This window comes from Eubalaena glacialis, chromosome X, assembly GCF_028564815.1.
Source record: "Eubalaena glacialis isolate mEubGla1 chromosome X, mEubGla1.1.hap2.+ XY, whole genome shotgun sequence".
Lineage (NCBI taxonomy): Eukaryota > Metazoa > Chordata > Mammalia > Artiodactyla > Balaenidae > Eubalaena > Eubalaena glacialis.
The window spans coordinates 112,787,084-112,805,725 of record NC_083736.1 but is presented as its reverse complement, the minus strand read 5'-3'; the positions used below and the strand labels follow the sequence as shown (position 1 = coordinate 112,805,725).

The 18,642-nt window shown below is 37.2% G+C and overlaps 1 protein-coding gene across 8 annotated transcripts in view; it reads left to right on the top strand.

Annotated features, from left to right (window-relative positions):
- The first annotated feature begins 627 nt into the window (after positions 1-627).
- THOC2 (THO complex subunit 2) overlaps positions 628-18,642 on the top strand; it is a 103,561-nt gene continuing 85,546 nt past the window's right edge. For all 8 annotated transcript variants that reach the window (XM_061177837.1, XM_061177836.1, XM_061177832.1 and 5 more), the window contains exons 1-2: positions 628-710; positions 15,027-15,085. In XM_061177837.1, the coding sequence (XP_061033820.1) occupies positions 640-710; positions 15,027-15,085 (130 nt within the window). In that variant the 5' untranslated portion in view covers positions 628-639. The remainder of the gene's footprint in view (positions 711-15,026; positions 15,086-18,642) is intronic.

Below are 18,642 nucleotides of genomic sequence, written 5' to 3'. Positions count from 1 at the left end.
GCCTAAGGTTACAATGACAGCCGCAGACACGGTAGCTGTCAGCCCTGATGGTTGCAAGTGTTTCCCAGGGCCGATTTATCTTTCTCCTAAGATTGTATCCTTCGGATTGGCAGAATGCCTGGCACATAGTAATCGGCTGCCTCTTCCCCAATTAATTTCTTTGATCTCAGCTGTTAGCGGGGTGTATTGTAATTGATCTGCTTATATGTTTGTCTTCCCCACGGACTGAGCTCGTTGAGGGTAGGCATCATGGCTTATTATTTCTCTGTCCCCAGTGTCTAGCACATATTAGGTGCTTTAAAAAACACAGTTTTGAATTAGTGGTCTGGAGTAGATGCTACGGAAGAAGATAAAGGCTACGAGTTGGCCTGGGGATGGCATTTTTCCTGTTCTAAAGGGAAGGGGGGGGGGCAAGGTTTGCAGAGGGCCCGGCCAGCGTAGTCACTTTGCGACGGGACCCACGGGTCCCAGCCACCTGGTTGGCGACAGGGCCTCGGGCTTCCGCAGGGTGGGGTGGAAAGTGGGGCGGGAAATCGAAAACCGAACTCGCGGCTCCCGGCATTCCCCGTGGGCGGTGCTCCCCTTTGACCCCTCGCTCGCGTGCTACACATCCGGGCTTCTGCTACTAGTGAGGGGAAGATGGCGGACGCAACTGTCGTGGTTCCCGTAGAGTGGATAAAGAACTGGGAGAAATCAGGGAGAGGCGAATTGTGAGTGTCCGGGCTGGAGGCGGGCGCACGGCCGGGCTGGGCTCGGGCGTCAGCCTTGCTCTCATATTTGGGGGGAGGTGGTGGGGGGGAAGAGGTGTCCCCTCCCCCATCCCGGTGGCGGGTGTGGATGGTTGGCTAGGAGTTTTGAACTCGGGGAGGAGAGGTGCTGGTAATCGCCGCCAACCTCCTGCCTTCCCCGACTTCCCAGAAAGCCCCGCTGCCCGCCGGAGCTTGTCTTTCTTTAGCCTCTTAGCAGAACTCCCGTTTTGTCCCTATGGGTCCCTGCGCTTTCGTTCCGTGTCTTTTTGTCCCCCTCTTCGCTTGAGCTCACTTGGCTCCTTTCTCTTTACGGGGCCGCGCCGGGAGGGTTCGGACTTTCAATCTGTCCCATTTCTTTACTCTGCACCCGTTCGACTCCGCAGTTTGGAGCCCGGCGCCTCCTCTGCCCGAAGTCCGAACCGTCCCGGACTCCCTCCCCTCCTCTCCGCCCGCCGCCGCGAAGCCCGGGGCGTCGGGAAGAACCCCGCTTGGCACCTCTCGTCCTCCCCGGGAGCGGTCTCTCGGACTGTCCCGGCCTCGCGCGGCGCCGCTGCCCGTGGGCGAAGTGTAGCAAGGATTGCCGCTTTCCCCGAAGACCTACCGGCATTTCTTTGCTCCGTCTTTTCACCTTAGAGAGCCATTCCGGGTTGGAATCAACTTTCGTCATTAAATGTTTCCTAAACCCCATTTTGTCCTGGGACTGTAACTAATTTTGGCAACTCTCCAAGGTTCTCGTGTACCTAGAATAACGCGTTTCCTGTAGTCCCAAAACTTGGGTGTTTTTTTTTTTTTTTCTTTCAGTAATACAGAAAACAGTAATTTGCCATAACCGCGGTTTCCTTGCCCCGAATTTCAGCTCTCCCTGTCTCGGGGGGAAAATTCGTTTAAGCGGCGGAACAAACCCCAGATTTTAAAACAAATAACTTATTGCGAATTTCTTTCTCTGAATCGCTTTATTAGTTAAAGCTCAGCCCTGTATGAGATTAACTCCTGATAGCCGTTTTTGCCGTGGTCGCGCGCCGACCCCCGTAGTCAGTTTACGGTTGCTGGTGCGAAAGATACGGATCTTTGAAACTTCGTTACTTGGAACCGCACGCGGGGAATGCGTTGCCCGATCTTGCGCGTGCAATAGCGCCAGCCTATATGGCCCTCCCCACCCCCCTGCCGCGCTCGCGCTGCTTTATGAAGTCTTAGTGTGAGCGCTAGCATTGGATTGCCTGGGTAAGCGGCAGTTTTAGCCACTTAACTAGCCGAGTGACCTTGGGTAGGTTCCTTAACCACTTTGACCGTTTCCCCTTGAGTAAATTGGGAATAATAAGTACTCAAAGCATTGTTGTGAAGACTAAATAACGCCTGTAAAGCACTTGCCTTATAGTAAGTACTCAAGTGATAGCTATTAAAAGTAATATTATTATTCCAATCTTTAGATATTTAAACTTCTTTGGACAGCTCTTGCACTTAAAGTCTGTACCACTCAGGTTAGCAATTAATTAGTCTCTGACTCTTTCATGTATACTCTTGTACTCTAACGAATTGAGAGACCCTTGAAGAGTGGGGACTGTCTCACGTTTCTTTTGGTTCAACCCTCCCGTCCCCGTCCTCCCCCCACCCCCCATAGCCTTTCTAGCATATGCTTAGAGAGCTTATTTTGTTAACTGACAGAGAAGTCTGTTTGATAAGCATTCATTTTTAACTGTTAGGAACATTTTCCAAATCCTTGTACGTGCTAGTTAACAAATAGCTATTAAGTCTCTTGTGTGCAGGGAAGGCAGGATGGGAAGTTACCAAAGCAAACCATCATTTTCATCTATATTAGATTAGGATAACCCCCCAAAACGGATAAACCAGTTCATTGTTGTTTTGTTTACTTTTAAAGCCAACTTAGTTATTTAGAGACTGTCATCTGTAGATTGCTCAGCTTCCTCCTTCCAGCTAACTGTTTTTGACAGTTTTACTATGACTCCCACCTTAGAATGAGTGGTATTCGGGCTAGGAAATTCTGCTTGGCTTCTGACTGGCAGGGGTTGGAGAAAAAGTCATGTAGGAGGTTGAAATACCTAGTCAAAATGGAATTTTGGATTCACTTTATGTATATTTACATGATCCATGCTACCTATCATAATTTCTGTGTTTGAAGAGCTGCTTCAAAACTGCTATTAGGACTTATGTTTATGTAGTTATTGCATGGCTTGTGGAATGTAGTTTGAACTATAGTAGATCCAGATCAGTTTAGTCAGTTTTATAACTCTGTTCTGTTACATGAAGAGAGTTGTGTGACAATAATGAAATAGTTTAAATAGTTGTTAGTTGTATGAAATAGTCAAACAAATCATCATCCAGTGCTTAGTCTTCATTTATTGGACCTCTTTTCCCTCTTTGAAAACTTTGTTGCATATAGTCTAACTTTGGAATTTTTGTGTCTTGCTAAAGATAGAGTTAGCATTTTCATTTTATTAGAAAAAAATGGTATTATAAATATATTACAAAAAATCCTTTCTTTTGTCTGAAAAACAGCTTCTTAAAATACAAACCAGCAACTGGAAATGTTAAAAAAAATGTGCCACCAAATTATTAATGAATCCATTTATATATTTGGCTTTTAAGATATGACCAGTATTTAAAATTATATCTTGGGTGGATTTTTCCTTTTTAATGAGATAAATTAGCAGATGAGCTTTAACTTGACTGAAAGTTACCTTTTTAAAAAAATGCATGATATGTTTCATGAGGTATTAGTTCATTTCTTGTCTGTCTCTTCTTAGCAGTGTAAGTCTGTATTCTGGGAGTTGTAGTCAACTTCAGCAGCATAGTGAACATATGCAATGTATGAGATATTTTGTAACTTTGAGAGGGCAAATTCTTAATTGTGCCTCATGAAAAGCAACTGTCTATTAAGATGGAAAGTCTTGGCTTTGAAGAATAAATTCTGTTAAGTAACTAGGGAGAAAAGAAAAACTATATTTTGCCTATCTGAATGGTCCATCACATACTTAGCTAACCTATTGTTTCCAGAGATACTGATTACGTTTTTAATGGTAAATTACAGAACTCTTAAAATGATCTTTTCCAAGAGATAGCAAAAGGACAGAGGAGGACTACCAAAACATAATTGTCCTTTCCAGTAACACTTAGATCTGCTCTTCAGAGTTTCACATCTTAATGCAAACTCTTTGAAAGTCTGCGACATATGCAAGATATGGATTTAATCACTTTAATTTTGGAATTAGAGCTTTAGTTTCTTGATGATTTCATATTAGCATAGGGTTTGCCATGATTAAGCTAATAAACTTGCATGTACTGGTAGATCCAGGGGAGAATTTTGGTTTTAGTAGACATGATTAACACAGTGAGCTCAGCATTTCTTTGTGTCACAAGCAACCTTAATGGAGGATTTATATTCCAAGCTCTTAATCTGAAGATGTTAGCCTCATGTCAATGCTTAGTTTAATTTTGAAATACTTATATTTGTTGAATATCATCTATTTGTCTGTTTGAAGAACTTAATTCTTCCTTTAAAAAAAATTATACATCAATTAGAAATTTTTGTTGGGTGTTACCTTATTAATTATTGGTAGTTATAATAAAGTTTTAAAATTTAATCGCCAAATGTTTTGGTTGCCATTCTTTTTCTTCTTCTGCTACTAGATGACTTGACATATTCCAGAACTTATGGAAGTACATTTGGATGTTCATTAAATGTTGTCTGTCCTGAATTTTTTGGAGGGAAGTTGGAGGAGGGAGTTTATAGCAAATAATCATTCTAAGAAACTTTAGTGTTAGTATTTAAGTCTTTTTTTTTTCTTCAAAAGGTGCTCTAAGTTCAGCTGAAGCTTTATCTGAAACCATTTCTTTATTGTCTTACTTTTCATTTGGCATTTGTTTTCTCATTTGACCTGTGTTCATGAGTCTTGGTCTTATTTCCCTGGTAAGAGAAATTCATTCTTCAGAAAATGTTGTAGCAGGATCAGGACATTTTTCCAGGCTACTGCTTTCTTTGTTTGTTAGAAAAATTAAATTATTCTTTAATTAAGGTAGAGTGAGTGCTATTAATGTACTTGTGTGCAGGAACTTCTGTTGTCTTTTTTAAGATTTCCTGTTGCCTTTCCTCCTCATAAGTGCATATTTTCATTTTCTTAAATGCATCTTTCAAGATAAAACTACATGTCCCAATATTCATTTTTGTGGGTTATGTCTCTCTTCTATCAATGATAACAGAGGTAGCACTTGCTTAACAAAATTTAGCCTTTTCTGTTGTTTTGTTTTTAAGAATTAATTGAAGCACAGATTGACATCAATTTTTTATATGTAGAGCCAACTTTGAGATGTTGAACATAATCAAGTAGTGCAGGCTTGTGTTGTGTTTCTTTTTTTTACTGGAAAATAGGACCAAGTAAGATGGAAAGCCAAATACTCATGTTAAAGAGTATTTGCAAAATAATATTAAGTTCTTGGAAGAACTTAAGACATTTCATTCAGTTTAAGTTTCACAGATATTTGACAGAAAGTATATTCTTTGTTCTCAGGGGCCTGAGATAGCATCTCCACAGTAGCACCAAACTGTTACAAAAGTGGAAAAAATGGTAAACTCAATTATTTGGAGGTTATTAAAGGACTAAAATAATCATTTGAATTTGTACCGAGGCAGAATATTTGATTATTTTTAAAACCACATTAAAATGGGCAACTGTTGGAGGTAGTTTTGTTTTCCTCCCTTTAAAATTTAGGATAGAGAACTAAAACTGTGTAAGAGGTGTAGTAAGACATGCAACATTCAGAAACAGATACTTAGGATACTTAAGGATACTTCTGTTAGTGAATTACTTAGGGGAAGAGCCGGGACAAATCTACCGATTGGGGGAAAATTCTTAGTGATTGTTTTTAGTTTCCTCCAACAACTAAGGCAGAAGTGCTTTATACTAGGGAAATAAAAGTATCTGCTATACAAGTAAGTTGCCTTATCATAGTAACCCATCAGTGATTCCTTACACAATTTGAGCAAATCTTTTGAGATGCTTATTAATAGTTCATGATGACATTATCATCTGCATCCTTTAATGAATATGTTTGTGGCCTTGTGACTGACAAGATGAAATTACATTTCAATGATTTTTAAAAATTATGTAACAATGACTGTACCATTAGATTAAGTGGGATTTGGAACACTGACATTCCCCCCTCCCCACTGGAAGGATTATAACAAAAGACATTTGCATTAAGCTTATTAAAACAAATAGAAAATGAAGCTATTGAAAATGTGAATAAGCAAACACATTCACTGTAAGAAGGAATATTTGACCTTGCTTTTTAGTAGCCTGGGTACAAAGGGAAAGATGAGTTACTTGATTTCCCTTGCATTCTTCTGTCAAAGATGCAGTATTTCCTGCTACTACATTCTAAAGGGAAACGAACCTCTGGGGACAGTGAGAACCACAAGGGGGAATTGTTTCAGTACTTTATAGCAAATATTGAAGCAGCCTTGATGCACCTTCTTATATATTTACTCTTAACAAAAAAGGAGCTAGGTGTCAGCCATTTTTAGGTTATATTCTCTGATGATAGTCTTGAAGCAGATATTTTTGTATTGCCTAATGTAATGAAGATTGATTTTTTTATTTGAGATAAGTTTGTGGTAGGTTTAACTTATTTTGAGAAATTAAAAGCTTACCCACTGTCTTAACACATTGGAAGGCCTATCTGGTTCTCAGGAGAAGTAGATGAAAGTGCTTGGGGTCAAACTTAAATCAGCTTATTTAACCATTTCTAAGGTGCTCTCTGAAAATTTTTTTTTTGTTCTTTTAATAGGAATTGGTTAAAAACTAATAACTAAATGAGATTTTCAAACTATGCAGATTTAATTTAGTAATTGTTCTCCAGTGGCAAGGTATTTTTATTCTTTGGTTTTGGAAATAATTTTGTGAGACCTACAAATGAATTGTTGACTGGGAAAAGTTTATTGAACCGTACCCTGCTCATTCTGATGATGAAGTATTGTAATAATCAAAAGACACAGAGAGGTGAACTGCAAGGGCATGCATAATCTGCAAAGTAGATAATCTCTCTGTGGATGATTGTAATGTGGCATCATATTTCACCTTAGATGTGATATATAAGCATATTCTGTAAGTTTTAAAGTTACTTGTTTTATTGACTATGGAAAGAGCATTGCTAGACATAAAAGAGTGAGAAACATATGCATTCATTGGTTCTCTTCTTTTTTGTTAGAGCTTTGTACAGCTTGTAATAAGAATATTTCTTTTTCTGAAATGTGAAATTAAAAAAATACAGAAAAGTGCATAAAATCTAAATGTAGAGCTTAAAGAATCACTGTAAGATGCACACCCATGTAACTCATATCCAGCTCTAGTCAACATAGTCCCCCTTCCTGATTGCACCCTCTTTATCTCCCCTGTGGTAACTGACATTTATGACTTTCTCTAGTTTTTATTTACAGTTTTGCTACCCAAATAAGTTTAAGTTTGTTCTTCTTGAATTTCATATAAATGGAATCATAGAGGGTGTATTCTATTGTATCTGGCTGCTTTTGCTCAACATTATGTCTTTAGGATTCATTCATATTTTTGCAAGTATTTGCAGTTCTTTGATTTTCATAGTTAAAAGATACTCCATTGTATAACTGTACCACAATTTATCTCTTAGGCTACCGATGAACAATTTTATTGTTTTGAGTTTTTGGCTGTTGCCAACAGTGCCAATAGAACCATTCTTATACAGGTATCTTGGTGTACACAGCATGTGTTCTTGTGGGATATATACTGAACTGTAGAATACATACATTGTATGTGTGGCTAGGTTCTAGATTGTGATTAACTTTACCTCTGCTAGATACTGCCAAACTATTTCAAAATATACTCCCACCAGCAGTGTATGAGAGTTCACCTTCACATCCTGGCTAACATTTAATATTGTCAGACTGTAAAATTTTGGTCAATATAATATGTATCTAATGTTATTTTCTTGGGGCTCATATTTTCATAGGCATTTTTTCCCAATTTTTAAAATTGAAGTGTAGTTTATTTACAATATTATATTAGTTTTGGGTGTACAGCATAGTGATTCAATATTTTTGCAGATTATACTCCTTTATAGGTTATTATGAGGTAATGGCTATAATTCCCTGTGTTATACAGTATATCATTGTTGCTTATCTATTTTATATGTATTAGTTTGTATCTGTTAATCCCATACTCCTAAGTTGTCTCCCCCTCCCCTTGCCCCCCCCCCGTCCCTCTCCCCTTTGGTAACTACAGGTTTGTTTTCTATATCTGTGAGTCTGTTTGTTTTGCATATGCGTTCATTTGTAGCATGGGAGTCTTTTTCTGTATTATTGGTCATTTGGATTTCTGGTTTATTGTGAAAGGCCTCTTTATATCTTTTCCTCATTTTTCTGTTGGATTGTTTGCATTTCTTTCATTGATTTGTGGGAGTTCTTTCTATAGTCTGTATTTGTCCCCTTTGTGGGTTACATTGTATGTGTGGCAAATATCTTTTGTTATTCTTAAGCTTGTACTTCCACTCTTACGGTGGTGACTTTTGATGAGCAGAAGTTCATTTTAATGTAGTTAAATTTATTAATCTTTTACTTTCTGATTAGTACTTTTTTGGGTTTACTAGTTTCTCTCCATTTTCAGGTTAATGAATTTATCCTGTGATTTTCTGGAAACATTATTTTGCTCTCCCTTTTTAAGTCTTACCTAACTGGAGTTGATTTTTATGTGTGCTGTGAAGTAGGGGTTGCAATATATTGTTGTGATTGATGTATATGAAGAAAGTTCAGCCTCACACATAAATAGTTGGCAAAAGGAGGAGAATTTTAGTAGCCTTTTCAGATAATTGTAGATATTCTTTGATATCATGTCAAAATTTGTCAGGTGGTAGTTTCTTAATGGTTTGTTGCAATGCCAAATCCAAAACCATATCAGTGTACTTTTTGTACTTTGTTAAATTGAAATCCAATTGTCTCTCTTTTACTTGGAATCTGTCTTTTACCCATGCATTATTTTGCAACATCATGCATTGGTCAGTTGGAAAATATTGGTTCACTGAATGACGCAGCACTTCCAGATATTGACACGATACATTGTATAATATAAAAAAAAAACCCACATTCTTTAGTATCATCACTGAACTTATCAGGAAAGTTTTTATGAATTGGGAACTAGCCAAGTCCGTGGTGCCAGATAAAAGTTTTCCAAAATTCTAATTTTTGTTTGAAACCTTACATGTTATCATTGGCAACAAATACTCTCAGTTGTTTTCCTTGAAGTGACTGGCTCTCTTGGTTCATTTTTGAGAAAATGCCTGCCAAAGACCCAAATCCGAATAACCATAGTTTGTCAGTTCTTTCAAGTAAAAATGGTGTTCTGTGAAAAAGCAGCTAGTTCAGCTCAGAATACAAACAGTCGTATAGGTGATTTTCCTGGAGACAACCATGATATTTTGGTGTGTGAAAGAAATGTTTTATGTATACTTTCCAATTTGTCACATAGAATATTAAAAATACGTATTTTTAAAAAAGGCATGTTCTCAGGGCTAGGATTTATTAAAATTAATAATTTTCACTACTTCATTAAGGGCATTTTCTTTACTGTAGATACAAACACATAACATCAGATAAATCTTAACACATTTTTAAGTGTACAGTACAGTATTGTTAACGATAAGCACAGTGTAGTACAACAGATCTTTAGATCTTTTTCATCTTGCATGACTGAAGTTTTATACCCATTGAACAGCAAGTTCCCATTTCTCTTTCCCCCTAGCCCCTGGCAACCACCGAAATTCTACTTTTTGCTTCTATGAGCTTGATTACTTTAGATACCTCATATTAAGTGGAATCGTGCCGTATTTATCCTTCTGTGACTGACTTACTTAGCATACTATCTTCAGGACTCATCCATGTTGTAGTATATGACAGGATTTCTTTGTGCCTGAGTAATGTTCCATTGTATGTATACACCATGTTTTCTTTATGTATTCATCTGTTGATGGACATTTAGGTTGTTTCTATCTCTTGGCTATTGTGAATAATGCTGCAGTGAACATGGGAGTGCAAATACCTCTTTGATATCCTCTTTTCAACTCTTATGGGTAAATACCTGGAAGTGGGATTGCTAGATTGTATGGTAGTTCTATTTTTAATTTTTTGAGGAACTTCCATACTTTTTACCATTTTACATTCCCACCAACAGTGCACAGGGTTTCCAGTTTCTTCATATCCTCCCTAACACTTATTTTCTGTTGGTTTTTAAAGAATTAATTTTTTTAAACAGGTGTTTTAAGGTTCACAGAAAAATTGAGAGGAAGGTACAGAAATTTCCCTTACCCCCTGCCCCCGCACATGCACAGCCTCCCCATTATCAACATCCCCCACCAGAGTGTTAAATTTGTTAACAACTGATGAACCTACGTTGATACATCATAATTGCCCCAAATTCAAAGTTTACCTCTGTGTTCACTCTTGGTGTTGTACATTCTATGCATTTGGACAAAGGTATAATGATGTGTATCCATCATTATAGTATCAGAGTATTTTCACTGCCCTAAAAATCCTCTGTGCTCTGCCTATTCATCCTTCCCCCTAACCCCTGGCAACCATTGAACTTTTTACTGTCTCCATAGTTTTGCCTTTTCCAGGATGGCATTTAGTTGGAAACATATACTACATAGTTTTTTCAGATTGGCTTCTTTGACTTATTAGTGTTCATTTAAGGTTTCTCCATGTCTTTTCATGTCTTGATAGCTCATTTCTGTTTAGTGCTGAATAATATTCCATGGGGTCAGTGTACCAGTTTATGTATCCATTCACCTACTGAAGGATATCCTGGTTGCTTCCAAGTTTTGGCAGTCATGAATAAAGCTGCTATAAATCCATGTGCAGGTTTTTGTGTGGACATAAGTTTTCACCTCCTTTGGGTAAATATCAAGGAGAGTGGGATTGCTGGATTGTAGGGTAAGAGTATGTTTAATTTTGTAAGAAACCACCAAACTGTTCCAGTGTGGCTGTACCATTTTTCATTCCCACCAGTGATGATTGAGAGTTACGTTGCACCACATCCTCACCAGCATCTGTCGTTGGCAGTGTTGCAGATTTTGGCCATTCTGATGGGTGTGTAGTGGTATCTCATTGTTTAAATTTCCATGTCCCTGATGATATATGATGTGGAACATCTTTTCATATGCTTATTTGCCATCTGTGTATCTTCTTTTATGAGGTGTCAGTTAAGGTCTTTGCTCATTTTTAAATTGGGTTGTTTGTTTTCTTATCGTTGAGTTTTAAGAGTTATTCGTATATTTTGGATAATAGTCCTTTATCAGATGTCATTTCTGGTTTTTGTTTGTTTGTTTGTTTGTTTGTTTGGGGTTTTTTAATTATGACCACCCTTACAAGTGTGAGGTGATGCCTTATTGTGGTTTTGATTTGCATTTCTCTGATGATAAGTGATGTTGAGCATCTTTTCATACACCTATTGGCCATTGGTATGTCTTCTTTGGAAAAATGTCTATTCAAATTCTTTGCTCATTTTTAAATCAGATTTTTTTTTTTGCTATTGAGATGTAGACGTTTCTTAAATATTTTGGATATTAGCCCCTTATCAGATACATGGCTGGTTTGCAAACATTTTTTTTTCCATTTCGTAGGTTGCCTTTTCATTCTTTTTTTTTTTTTGGCCACACCGTGCGGCACGCAGGGTCCTAGTTCCTTGACCAGGGATGGAACCCGTGCCCCCTGCAGTGGAAGCACGGAGTCTTAACCACTGGCCCACCAGGGTAGTCCCCTGCCTTTTCATTCTGTTCATTGTTTCTTTGCACACAATTTTTAGTTTGATGTCCCACTTGTCTGTTTTTGCTTTCATTGTGCTTTTGGTGTCATATCCAAGAAATCATTGCCAAGACCAATGTCGTGAGGCTTTCCCCCTGTGTTTTTTTCTAGGAGTTTTACAGTTTCAGGTCTTATTTTTATGTATTTGATCTATTTTGAGTTGATTTTTGTGTATGATGTAAGAAGTGTCCAATTTCATTCTTTTGTATATGACTATCCATAATGCTCTTGAATTATCCATAATGCTCTCTAGTGACTTTTTCAGTTTAGTTGTTACATTCTTTAGCTCTAAAATTTGGTTCTTTTAAAATTTTCTGTCCTTTTGTTAAAATTCTCATTTTGTTCATGCATCATTTTCCTGAGCTCATTGAGCATTTTTATGATGGTTATTTAAAATTCTTTGTCAGATAATTCATATGACTCCAATTCTTTAGGATCAGTTTCTGGAGACTAATTTTGTTCCTTGTTTTGGGCCATTTTACCTGTTTCTTTATATTCTTTGTAATTTTGTGTTGGTATCCTTGCATTTGAAAAAACACTCTTATCCCAGTCTTTATGGACTGCTTTAGTACAGGGAAAGGCCTTTACCAATCAGCTTGGCTATAGATTCTGGGGGCCTCTCAAATTTTTTCTCTGGATATGTCTTCTCTGGACTCATGTGTAGATTCCAGATGAGAGGGATTTTCCAGTTTCTCTTTTTCCAGAAACTGGCACTCTCTTGCATTCTCTGGTGTCCATCTGTTGTACCATGGGTCCTGTGAAGCAGCAGCACACCACCCAGCTCTTTTTGTTCTTAGTGGCTCCCAGGCAGCTAGAGTATGCTGGGTGCCATCAGTGCCCTAAGTCAGGCTAGACAGAAACCAGTCTCTCAGGCAGTCCCCCCTCCCCAAAGGCTGGGCTGTTGGACACTCTTCTTTCTCCCTTGAGGGAGAGATTGCCAAGCTGTTGCCCACTCCCCCCCCCACCCCACCCCACCCCCGTCAGAATGTTAGATGTATACATAGTCCAGTCTTCTCTTTCCCTCCTCAGGGAGAATTTGGGAATTGGGAGTTTCCTCCCAGTTGTGTGGTGTTGTGCCAGGAGGAGGGACTATGGTGAAAGTGTGTCTTGTGTTTTCCTGCGAGCTTTGATGCAGCTGGTTTAGTCCTCGCCTGGGGTGCAGGAGCCTCTTAACTGGTTTCTGAATTTCTCGTAAAGGGAATTGGGTATGTGTATTGTTGAGTTGTGTTTCTATGGGAGGAAGGAAGGCCTGGGGCTTCCTATTTTGCCATCTTGCTGAGGTCACTCCTATCAAGGACATTCTTAAGTGAAACTGGCTTTTGTTTGTGAATGGTCATGAAAGATATAATGAAACAGTTTGGTGACATCTTACATGAGACTGGCTATATTCTTTCCTTTGATTTCTTGATCATGAAGAATTCAATGAGACAGTTTGGTGCTACTGCCTTGATAAATGTTAAGGTGCTAACCGTCTTACCTTCCTTTGCTTTTGAATTATTAGGGCAAATGTCATTACAGCAAAAAAAGGGAAATGAAGTCTTAGTATTATTATGAATATAGTTTTGACCTTGCAGAACTCCAGAAAGTGTCTTGGGGATCAGGGGTTTGTGAACCACACTATCAGAACTGCTACTTTATCAAATTATAAGTTTTTTTCTATTCCTGATTTTCTAAAAGTCTTTTTAAAAAATAATGAATGGATGTTGAATTTTGTCAAATGTCTTTTATGCATAAAAGGACTTTTAGAAAATTAGGAATAGAACCTATTCCTGAATTATTGTGTGATTTTAAAAGTCAGTTTAATGTGGTGAGTTAATTTGAACCAACTTTGTGTATTTGGGATAAACCCATGTTAGCCTTGATGTATTTCAGTGTTTTTCCATTTATATATCTATCTCTATATATTTAATAGTACACATGTTTAAATACTATAAGTCACTATTATTATTATTCAGTTAATATTAAATTAGAATTACCTATATACTTAGCACTTTTTCCCCTCATTTCTTGCTGCAACTCTAAGGTTCTATTTGGGATCATTTTTTTCCCACCTGAAGAATGTCCTCAAGCATTTCTTTTAGTATGTGAATTCAATTTTTATTAGTCTGAAGTTCAGTCCTTATTTTGTCTTTTCTTGGAACTGTGTTTTTTGGGTATAGAATTTTAGGTTGACAGGTACTTTGTTTTAGCACCTTGAATGTATCTTCCAGCTATCAAGTGTTCTTGTTGAGAAGTCATGAAGATACTGATTGCCTTTTTTTCCTCAGGTGCTTAAATGATTTTGTCTTTGGTTTTCTGTAGTTTTACTATGATATGCCCAGCTATGGATTTCACTTCAGTTCTGGAAAACTGAATTCTTGGCTATTATTTCTTCAAATACTGCTTTTGCCCTGTTCTCTCTTCTTTCTGGAATTCCAATTAAACATACCTCTTTTCACTGTATACTGTATATCTATCCTTTGCTGTATTTAAATTAGTGAAGAAATATTCACCATACAAGTATTTTTTTTTAATTTTGAATTTTATGAAAAAAATTTCAACTTTTTGTTTTTAAACTTTGTTATTGGAAAAAAGTCTCAGATGAGAAAGTAGATATAATAGCTCCCCAATGAAATCATCAACCAACTTCAATATTTATCAACTGCTGGCCAGTCTTGTTTCATCTATAACCCTACCCATTTTCCCATACTTTTGAAGTAAATATTTCATCTGTAGATATTTCAGCATCTATCTTTTAAAAAGTTATAAAATATTCTAGTTGACTCATAAATGTTAATTTTTAAAGTATTTGCTTGAAACAGGATCCAAGTAAGGAGCCATACACTGTGATCGATATATCTCTTAAGCCTTTTTTACCCTGAGGATCCCGCACCATCTTTTATTTTCCCTTGTAATATATTTGTTGAAGAGACTGGGCCATTGTCCTATAGAGTTTCCCACAGTTTGAATTTAAGTTATTGCCCCCCCCCCCTTTAAAGACAACTTCATAGATGGTGGTGTATTCTTGTATATCAGGATCAGGAGGCACATAATATCTGATTGTCTCTTGTGATGTGAACAGCCATTAATAGATGCTTAGATCCTTTAATTTATTAGGGACCTTAAAATGATGATGTTCTAATTCTACCATTCCTTTGTTTGTTAGCTGAAATACTAACAGAGGCATTTCTTATCAACTATTCGTTCATATACAAAAGGCAGAATAAGTGCTTGATTTTCATCCTTTATTTACCAGTTTTCAAAATAATGACTTGATTCACTAGCATCCTCCAGTTCTGACCAATTAGGGTTTATAGGTTTGTTTTATTTAAATTATAAACTAATGGATTTAAAAATATCGGATACATTTCTAGATATTTTTAGTTGATATAATTTGCTCTATAAGGATTATCTATGTTAGGATTAGAAATTAATACAGATTATTTGTTTTATTCTAGTTTGCATTTATGCCGGATCCTCAGTGAAAATAAAAGCCATGATAGTTCGACTTATAGAGGTAAGACTTTTAAAAGTATCATAGGACTTCCCTGGTGGCGCAGTGGTTAAGAATCCTCCTGCCAATGCAGGGGGCATTGGTTTGATCCCTGGTCCGGGAAGATCCCACATGCCATGGAGCAACTAAGCCCGTGTGCCACAACTACTGAGCCTGCGCTCTAGAGCCCGTGAGCCACAACTACTGAAGCCCGCGCACCCTACCACCCGTGCACCACAGCTACTGAGCCCACGTGCCACAACTACTGAAGCCTGCACAGTCTAGGGCCCGCGTGCTGCGACTACTGAGCCTGCGTGCTGTAGCTACTGAAGCCTGCGTGCCTAGAGCCCATGCTCCACAACAAGAGAAGCCACCACAATGAGAAGCCCGTGCACCCCCATGAAGAGTAGCCCCCTCTCGCCACAGCTAGAGAAAGCCCGCGCACTGCAACAAAGACCCAACGCAGCCCCAAAAATAAATAAATAAAAGTATCATAGCTATTATTTTTGGCTTGGTCAAAATTAATAAATATCCTGTTTTCCATTAAATTTTATGAATAAAAGCAAAAGGTCTAAGATATTCACATTATATAAAGCTTTTATATGAATATATTAGAATTGAGATTAAAACTGTAGTTATAGTAAGACTATATATCTCTGTGTATGGTTGTCTTTTGACCTGCATAATAGTCATATAATATTGCTTGGCTTTTATAATTGTAACATGGTATATTTACCTACATTTCAGCAGTTGCTAGCTGTAGTAAAACTTATACAGGCTAGGTATCAATCATAAACAGAAGAGAAGAGCTAGCACGGAAAAAAAAAACTATTCTGATCTTTTTTGCACTAGGAAACTTCCAGAAACTGAGGTTCAGTGTTTTTACTAAAGCTGGTTATGTTTAGGTGGTATCTGGGGATCTTGTTAAAGGTAGTGTCATGGAAAACATTAAAAGGAACGGAGTTGTTTACTACTGCATATCACAAATATGGTTTATTAAGTAAAATGTTATTAAACAGGGTGTAAATTTTTAATTATGTTAATTTTAAAGGATTTGCTATTTAACTTTCATTAATTTAAAATTAGGTATATGGATTTAGAAAAGGAGGGGCAAAAACAAAAGCAGTAATGCCCAGTAAGTTTAAAGCATTTTCATATGTAGCTTTCACTGGGGATAGAACCCATAACATTTTTTTTTCAAATCTGGAAAAATAATTTATAGTCAACATTCTATTTTAAATAAAAAATTATTAGATAATTTTCTGTAGATAAGTTTACTTTTATCAAAAATTAAATATTACCTTAATATGAGAATATATACTTTTTGAAGAACATTTGGGTTTCTGAATAGAAAGCATTTTTAAACAAATGAGTAAGCCATTTTTCTTTCTGTCATTTGGGTAAGACTTGTTAACATTCCTAGTCCAATCCCCAAAGTTATTTTCCAATCATCCTGCTTTTAAAATTGCATGATCATTCATAAAGATTTCTGAGGTTGATATAATGCCTTCTTTTTTGAATAAGTCAGTTGACTGTCAGAAATGTAAGAGAGTAAAAAAAGATTCCTTTTTAAAAGCATTTGGATAGTTATTTTTTTCACCTTATGTTTAAAACAAGTTCCTAACTTCTCAGTTAACTTGGATCTTGTTTGCGATTGAAACCTTAAGTAGATAAAATAAGAAAAAGAATTCTCAGAAAAACTATAAATAGCGTAACAGGGTGATTACTCTTCCAGTTTTAAATGGGACTGTGTGGATGTTTAATAACTATCAGATTCTTGTTAATTTGCATGGTTGTTCTGATTCATGTATGAAACCCCAAATAGTAGGAGTGTGGCCTCATTGGCTCAATTGCAGGTGTTCTCTCTTGCTTGCCCTTGCCTACTTCCTCAACGCATAACACTCTTTGGCTGATACCTGCCAACAATCAAGCTTTGGTCTGAGGGCCCCAGTGGGTAGTCCATGCAGGGAATTGAATGTTGTTTCTTCAGAATTTCCTTCGTCTATCTCAGGAGGATTGAGTTTGGGTGGTGTTCCTTGTGCCCTTTCCCTTTCTGCCTCTCCCTCAAATTGATTTCATTTCAGGCGGGCAGTTTCCCTTGCACACGCTGTTTCTCCTTGTTCTTTTTATAAGTCTCTTCCCCACCTCCCATAAAATAACATTGTAAGGATGGCTGATAAACATGAGTAGTCTTAGTGATATTCGACATAACCAAGAACTAGTGTCTAAAATGTTCAAATTCCACAAAGAATGTCTAGAAGCCCCTTTTACTTGTGGCTGTTCTTAAAGCTGCTTTTTCTGAAACGTTAGCATTTATTCTTTTCTGTGTAATTATAAGGGTTGTAAGTTTTCCTCCCCACTGTAAATGTAAAGTTTTTCAACTTTAGTGTAGATTTTGCAGGGCTTTGTGGGACTAGCCTTGGTGGTCTTTAAGACACCACTTACTATTTCTGTGGATAAAATACGACAGGACTTCCTAGCCACTTAAATGGGCATTTAAATAACATGTGAATTGGGGACTATCTTTGCTACTTTGTGGATTACATTGTGATTGTTTTTATGTCACTTAGTGTCAGCAAGATGACCTGGGCCATTTGTTCTCTACTTTAATCTCCTTTGATTAAGATTAGAATTCCCTCAGCCCCTGTGAGCCCATATTCTTATGGGAATTTAGTTTATGATGCTCAGCTGTTTTGTGCTTCTAAGAGTGATTGCTTTTTAAAAAATCTTAGTTATCTGGATAACTTCAAATGGCTATTATTTGTTATAAAAGCATTTTATTAATGGAAATTGAAAGCATGAAATTGACCTCATATTCCTACCATACTAACAGAAATTTTTCCTTTGAATTTTAGTTTTTATATAGTTTACTATAAGCATAATGAAGGCATATTTGTGAAAAAGGTAGGATATATTTAATGGATTCTTCATAAGGAATTGGGATAATCTGGCTGTATTTCTTTTGTGAATAATTTAATGGACAAATTTATTTCATTGTAAAATACTATTTTCATTGTTTAAGGGGGGATTGATAAAAGTTTTGATTTCTGTTATGTTCCTTTTTTGTGGCTAGTAGTAGACCAAAGGAGAAGATTTTTAAATATTTGATTTCTCGTTTAAATTTTTATTTTTTGGCCGCGCTGCACAGCTTATAGGATCTCAGTTCCCCGACCAGGGATTGAACCCTGGCCACAGCAGTGAAAGCACCGAATCCTAACCACTAGAACACCAGGGAACTCCCAAATATTTGATTTCTTAACTTGTTATATTGCCCTGAAAGATTTTTTGATTTATTTCAAAAGTGGATTATAAATTGACTTTATTTTACATTAATGTTTTTAGAGCTACTTGTTTTCCTACTTTTAATGAGAGGAAGGAGATAAAGATTTTAGTGTATGGGACTAAAGAAAAAGGTGGCTGGAAGGAGGTGTTCACCTGACCATTAACTCCCCCCCTTCCCCAAATTCCTTCTCCAGGAAAGGGGGGCTATGCTAATTAATAGTGAATGAGACTACTGTACATGTGGTTGACAATTCTCATAGGAGTGATGTTTTATGTGTGTATGTACATATGTAATTATG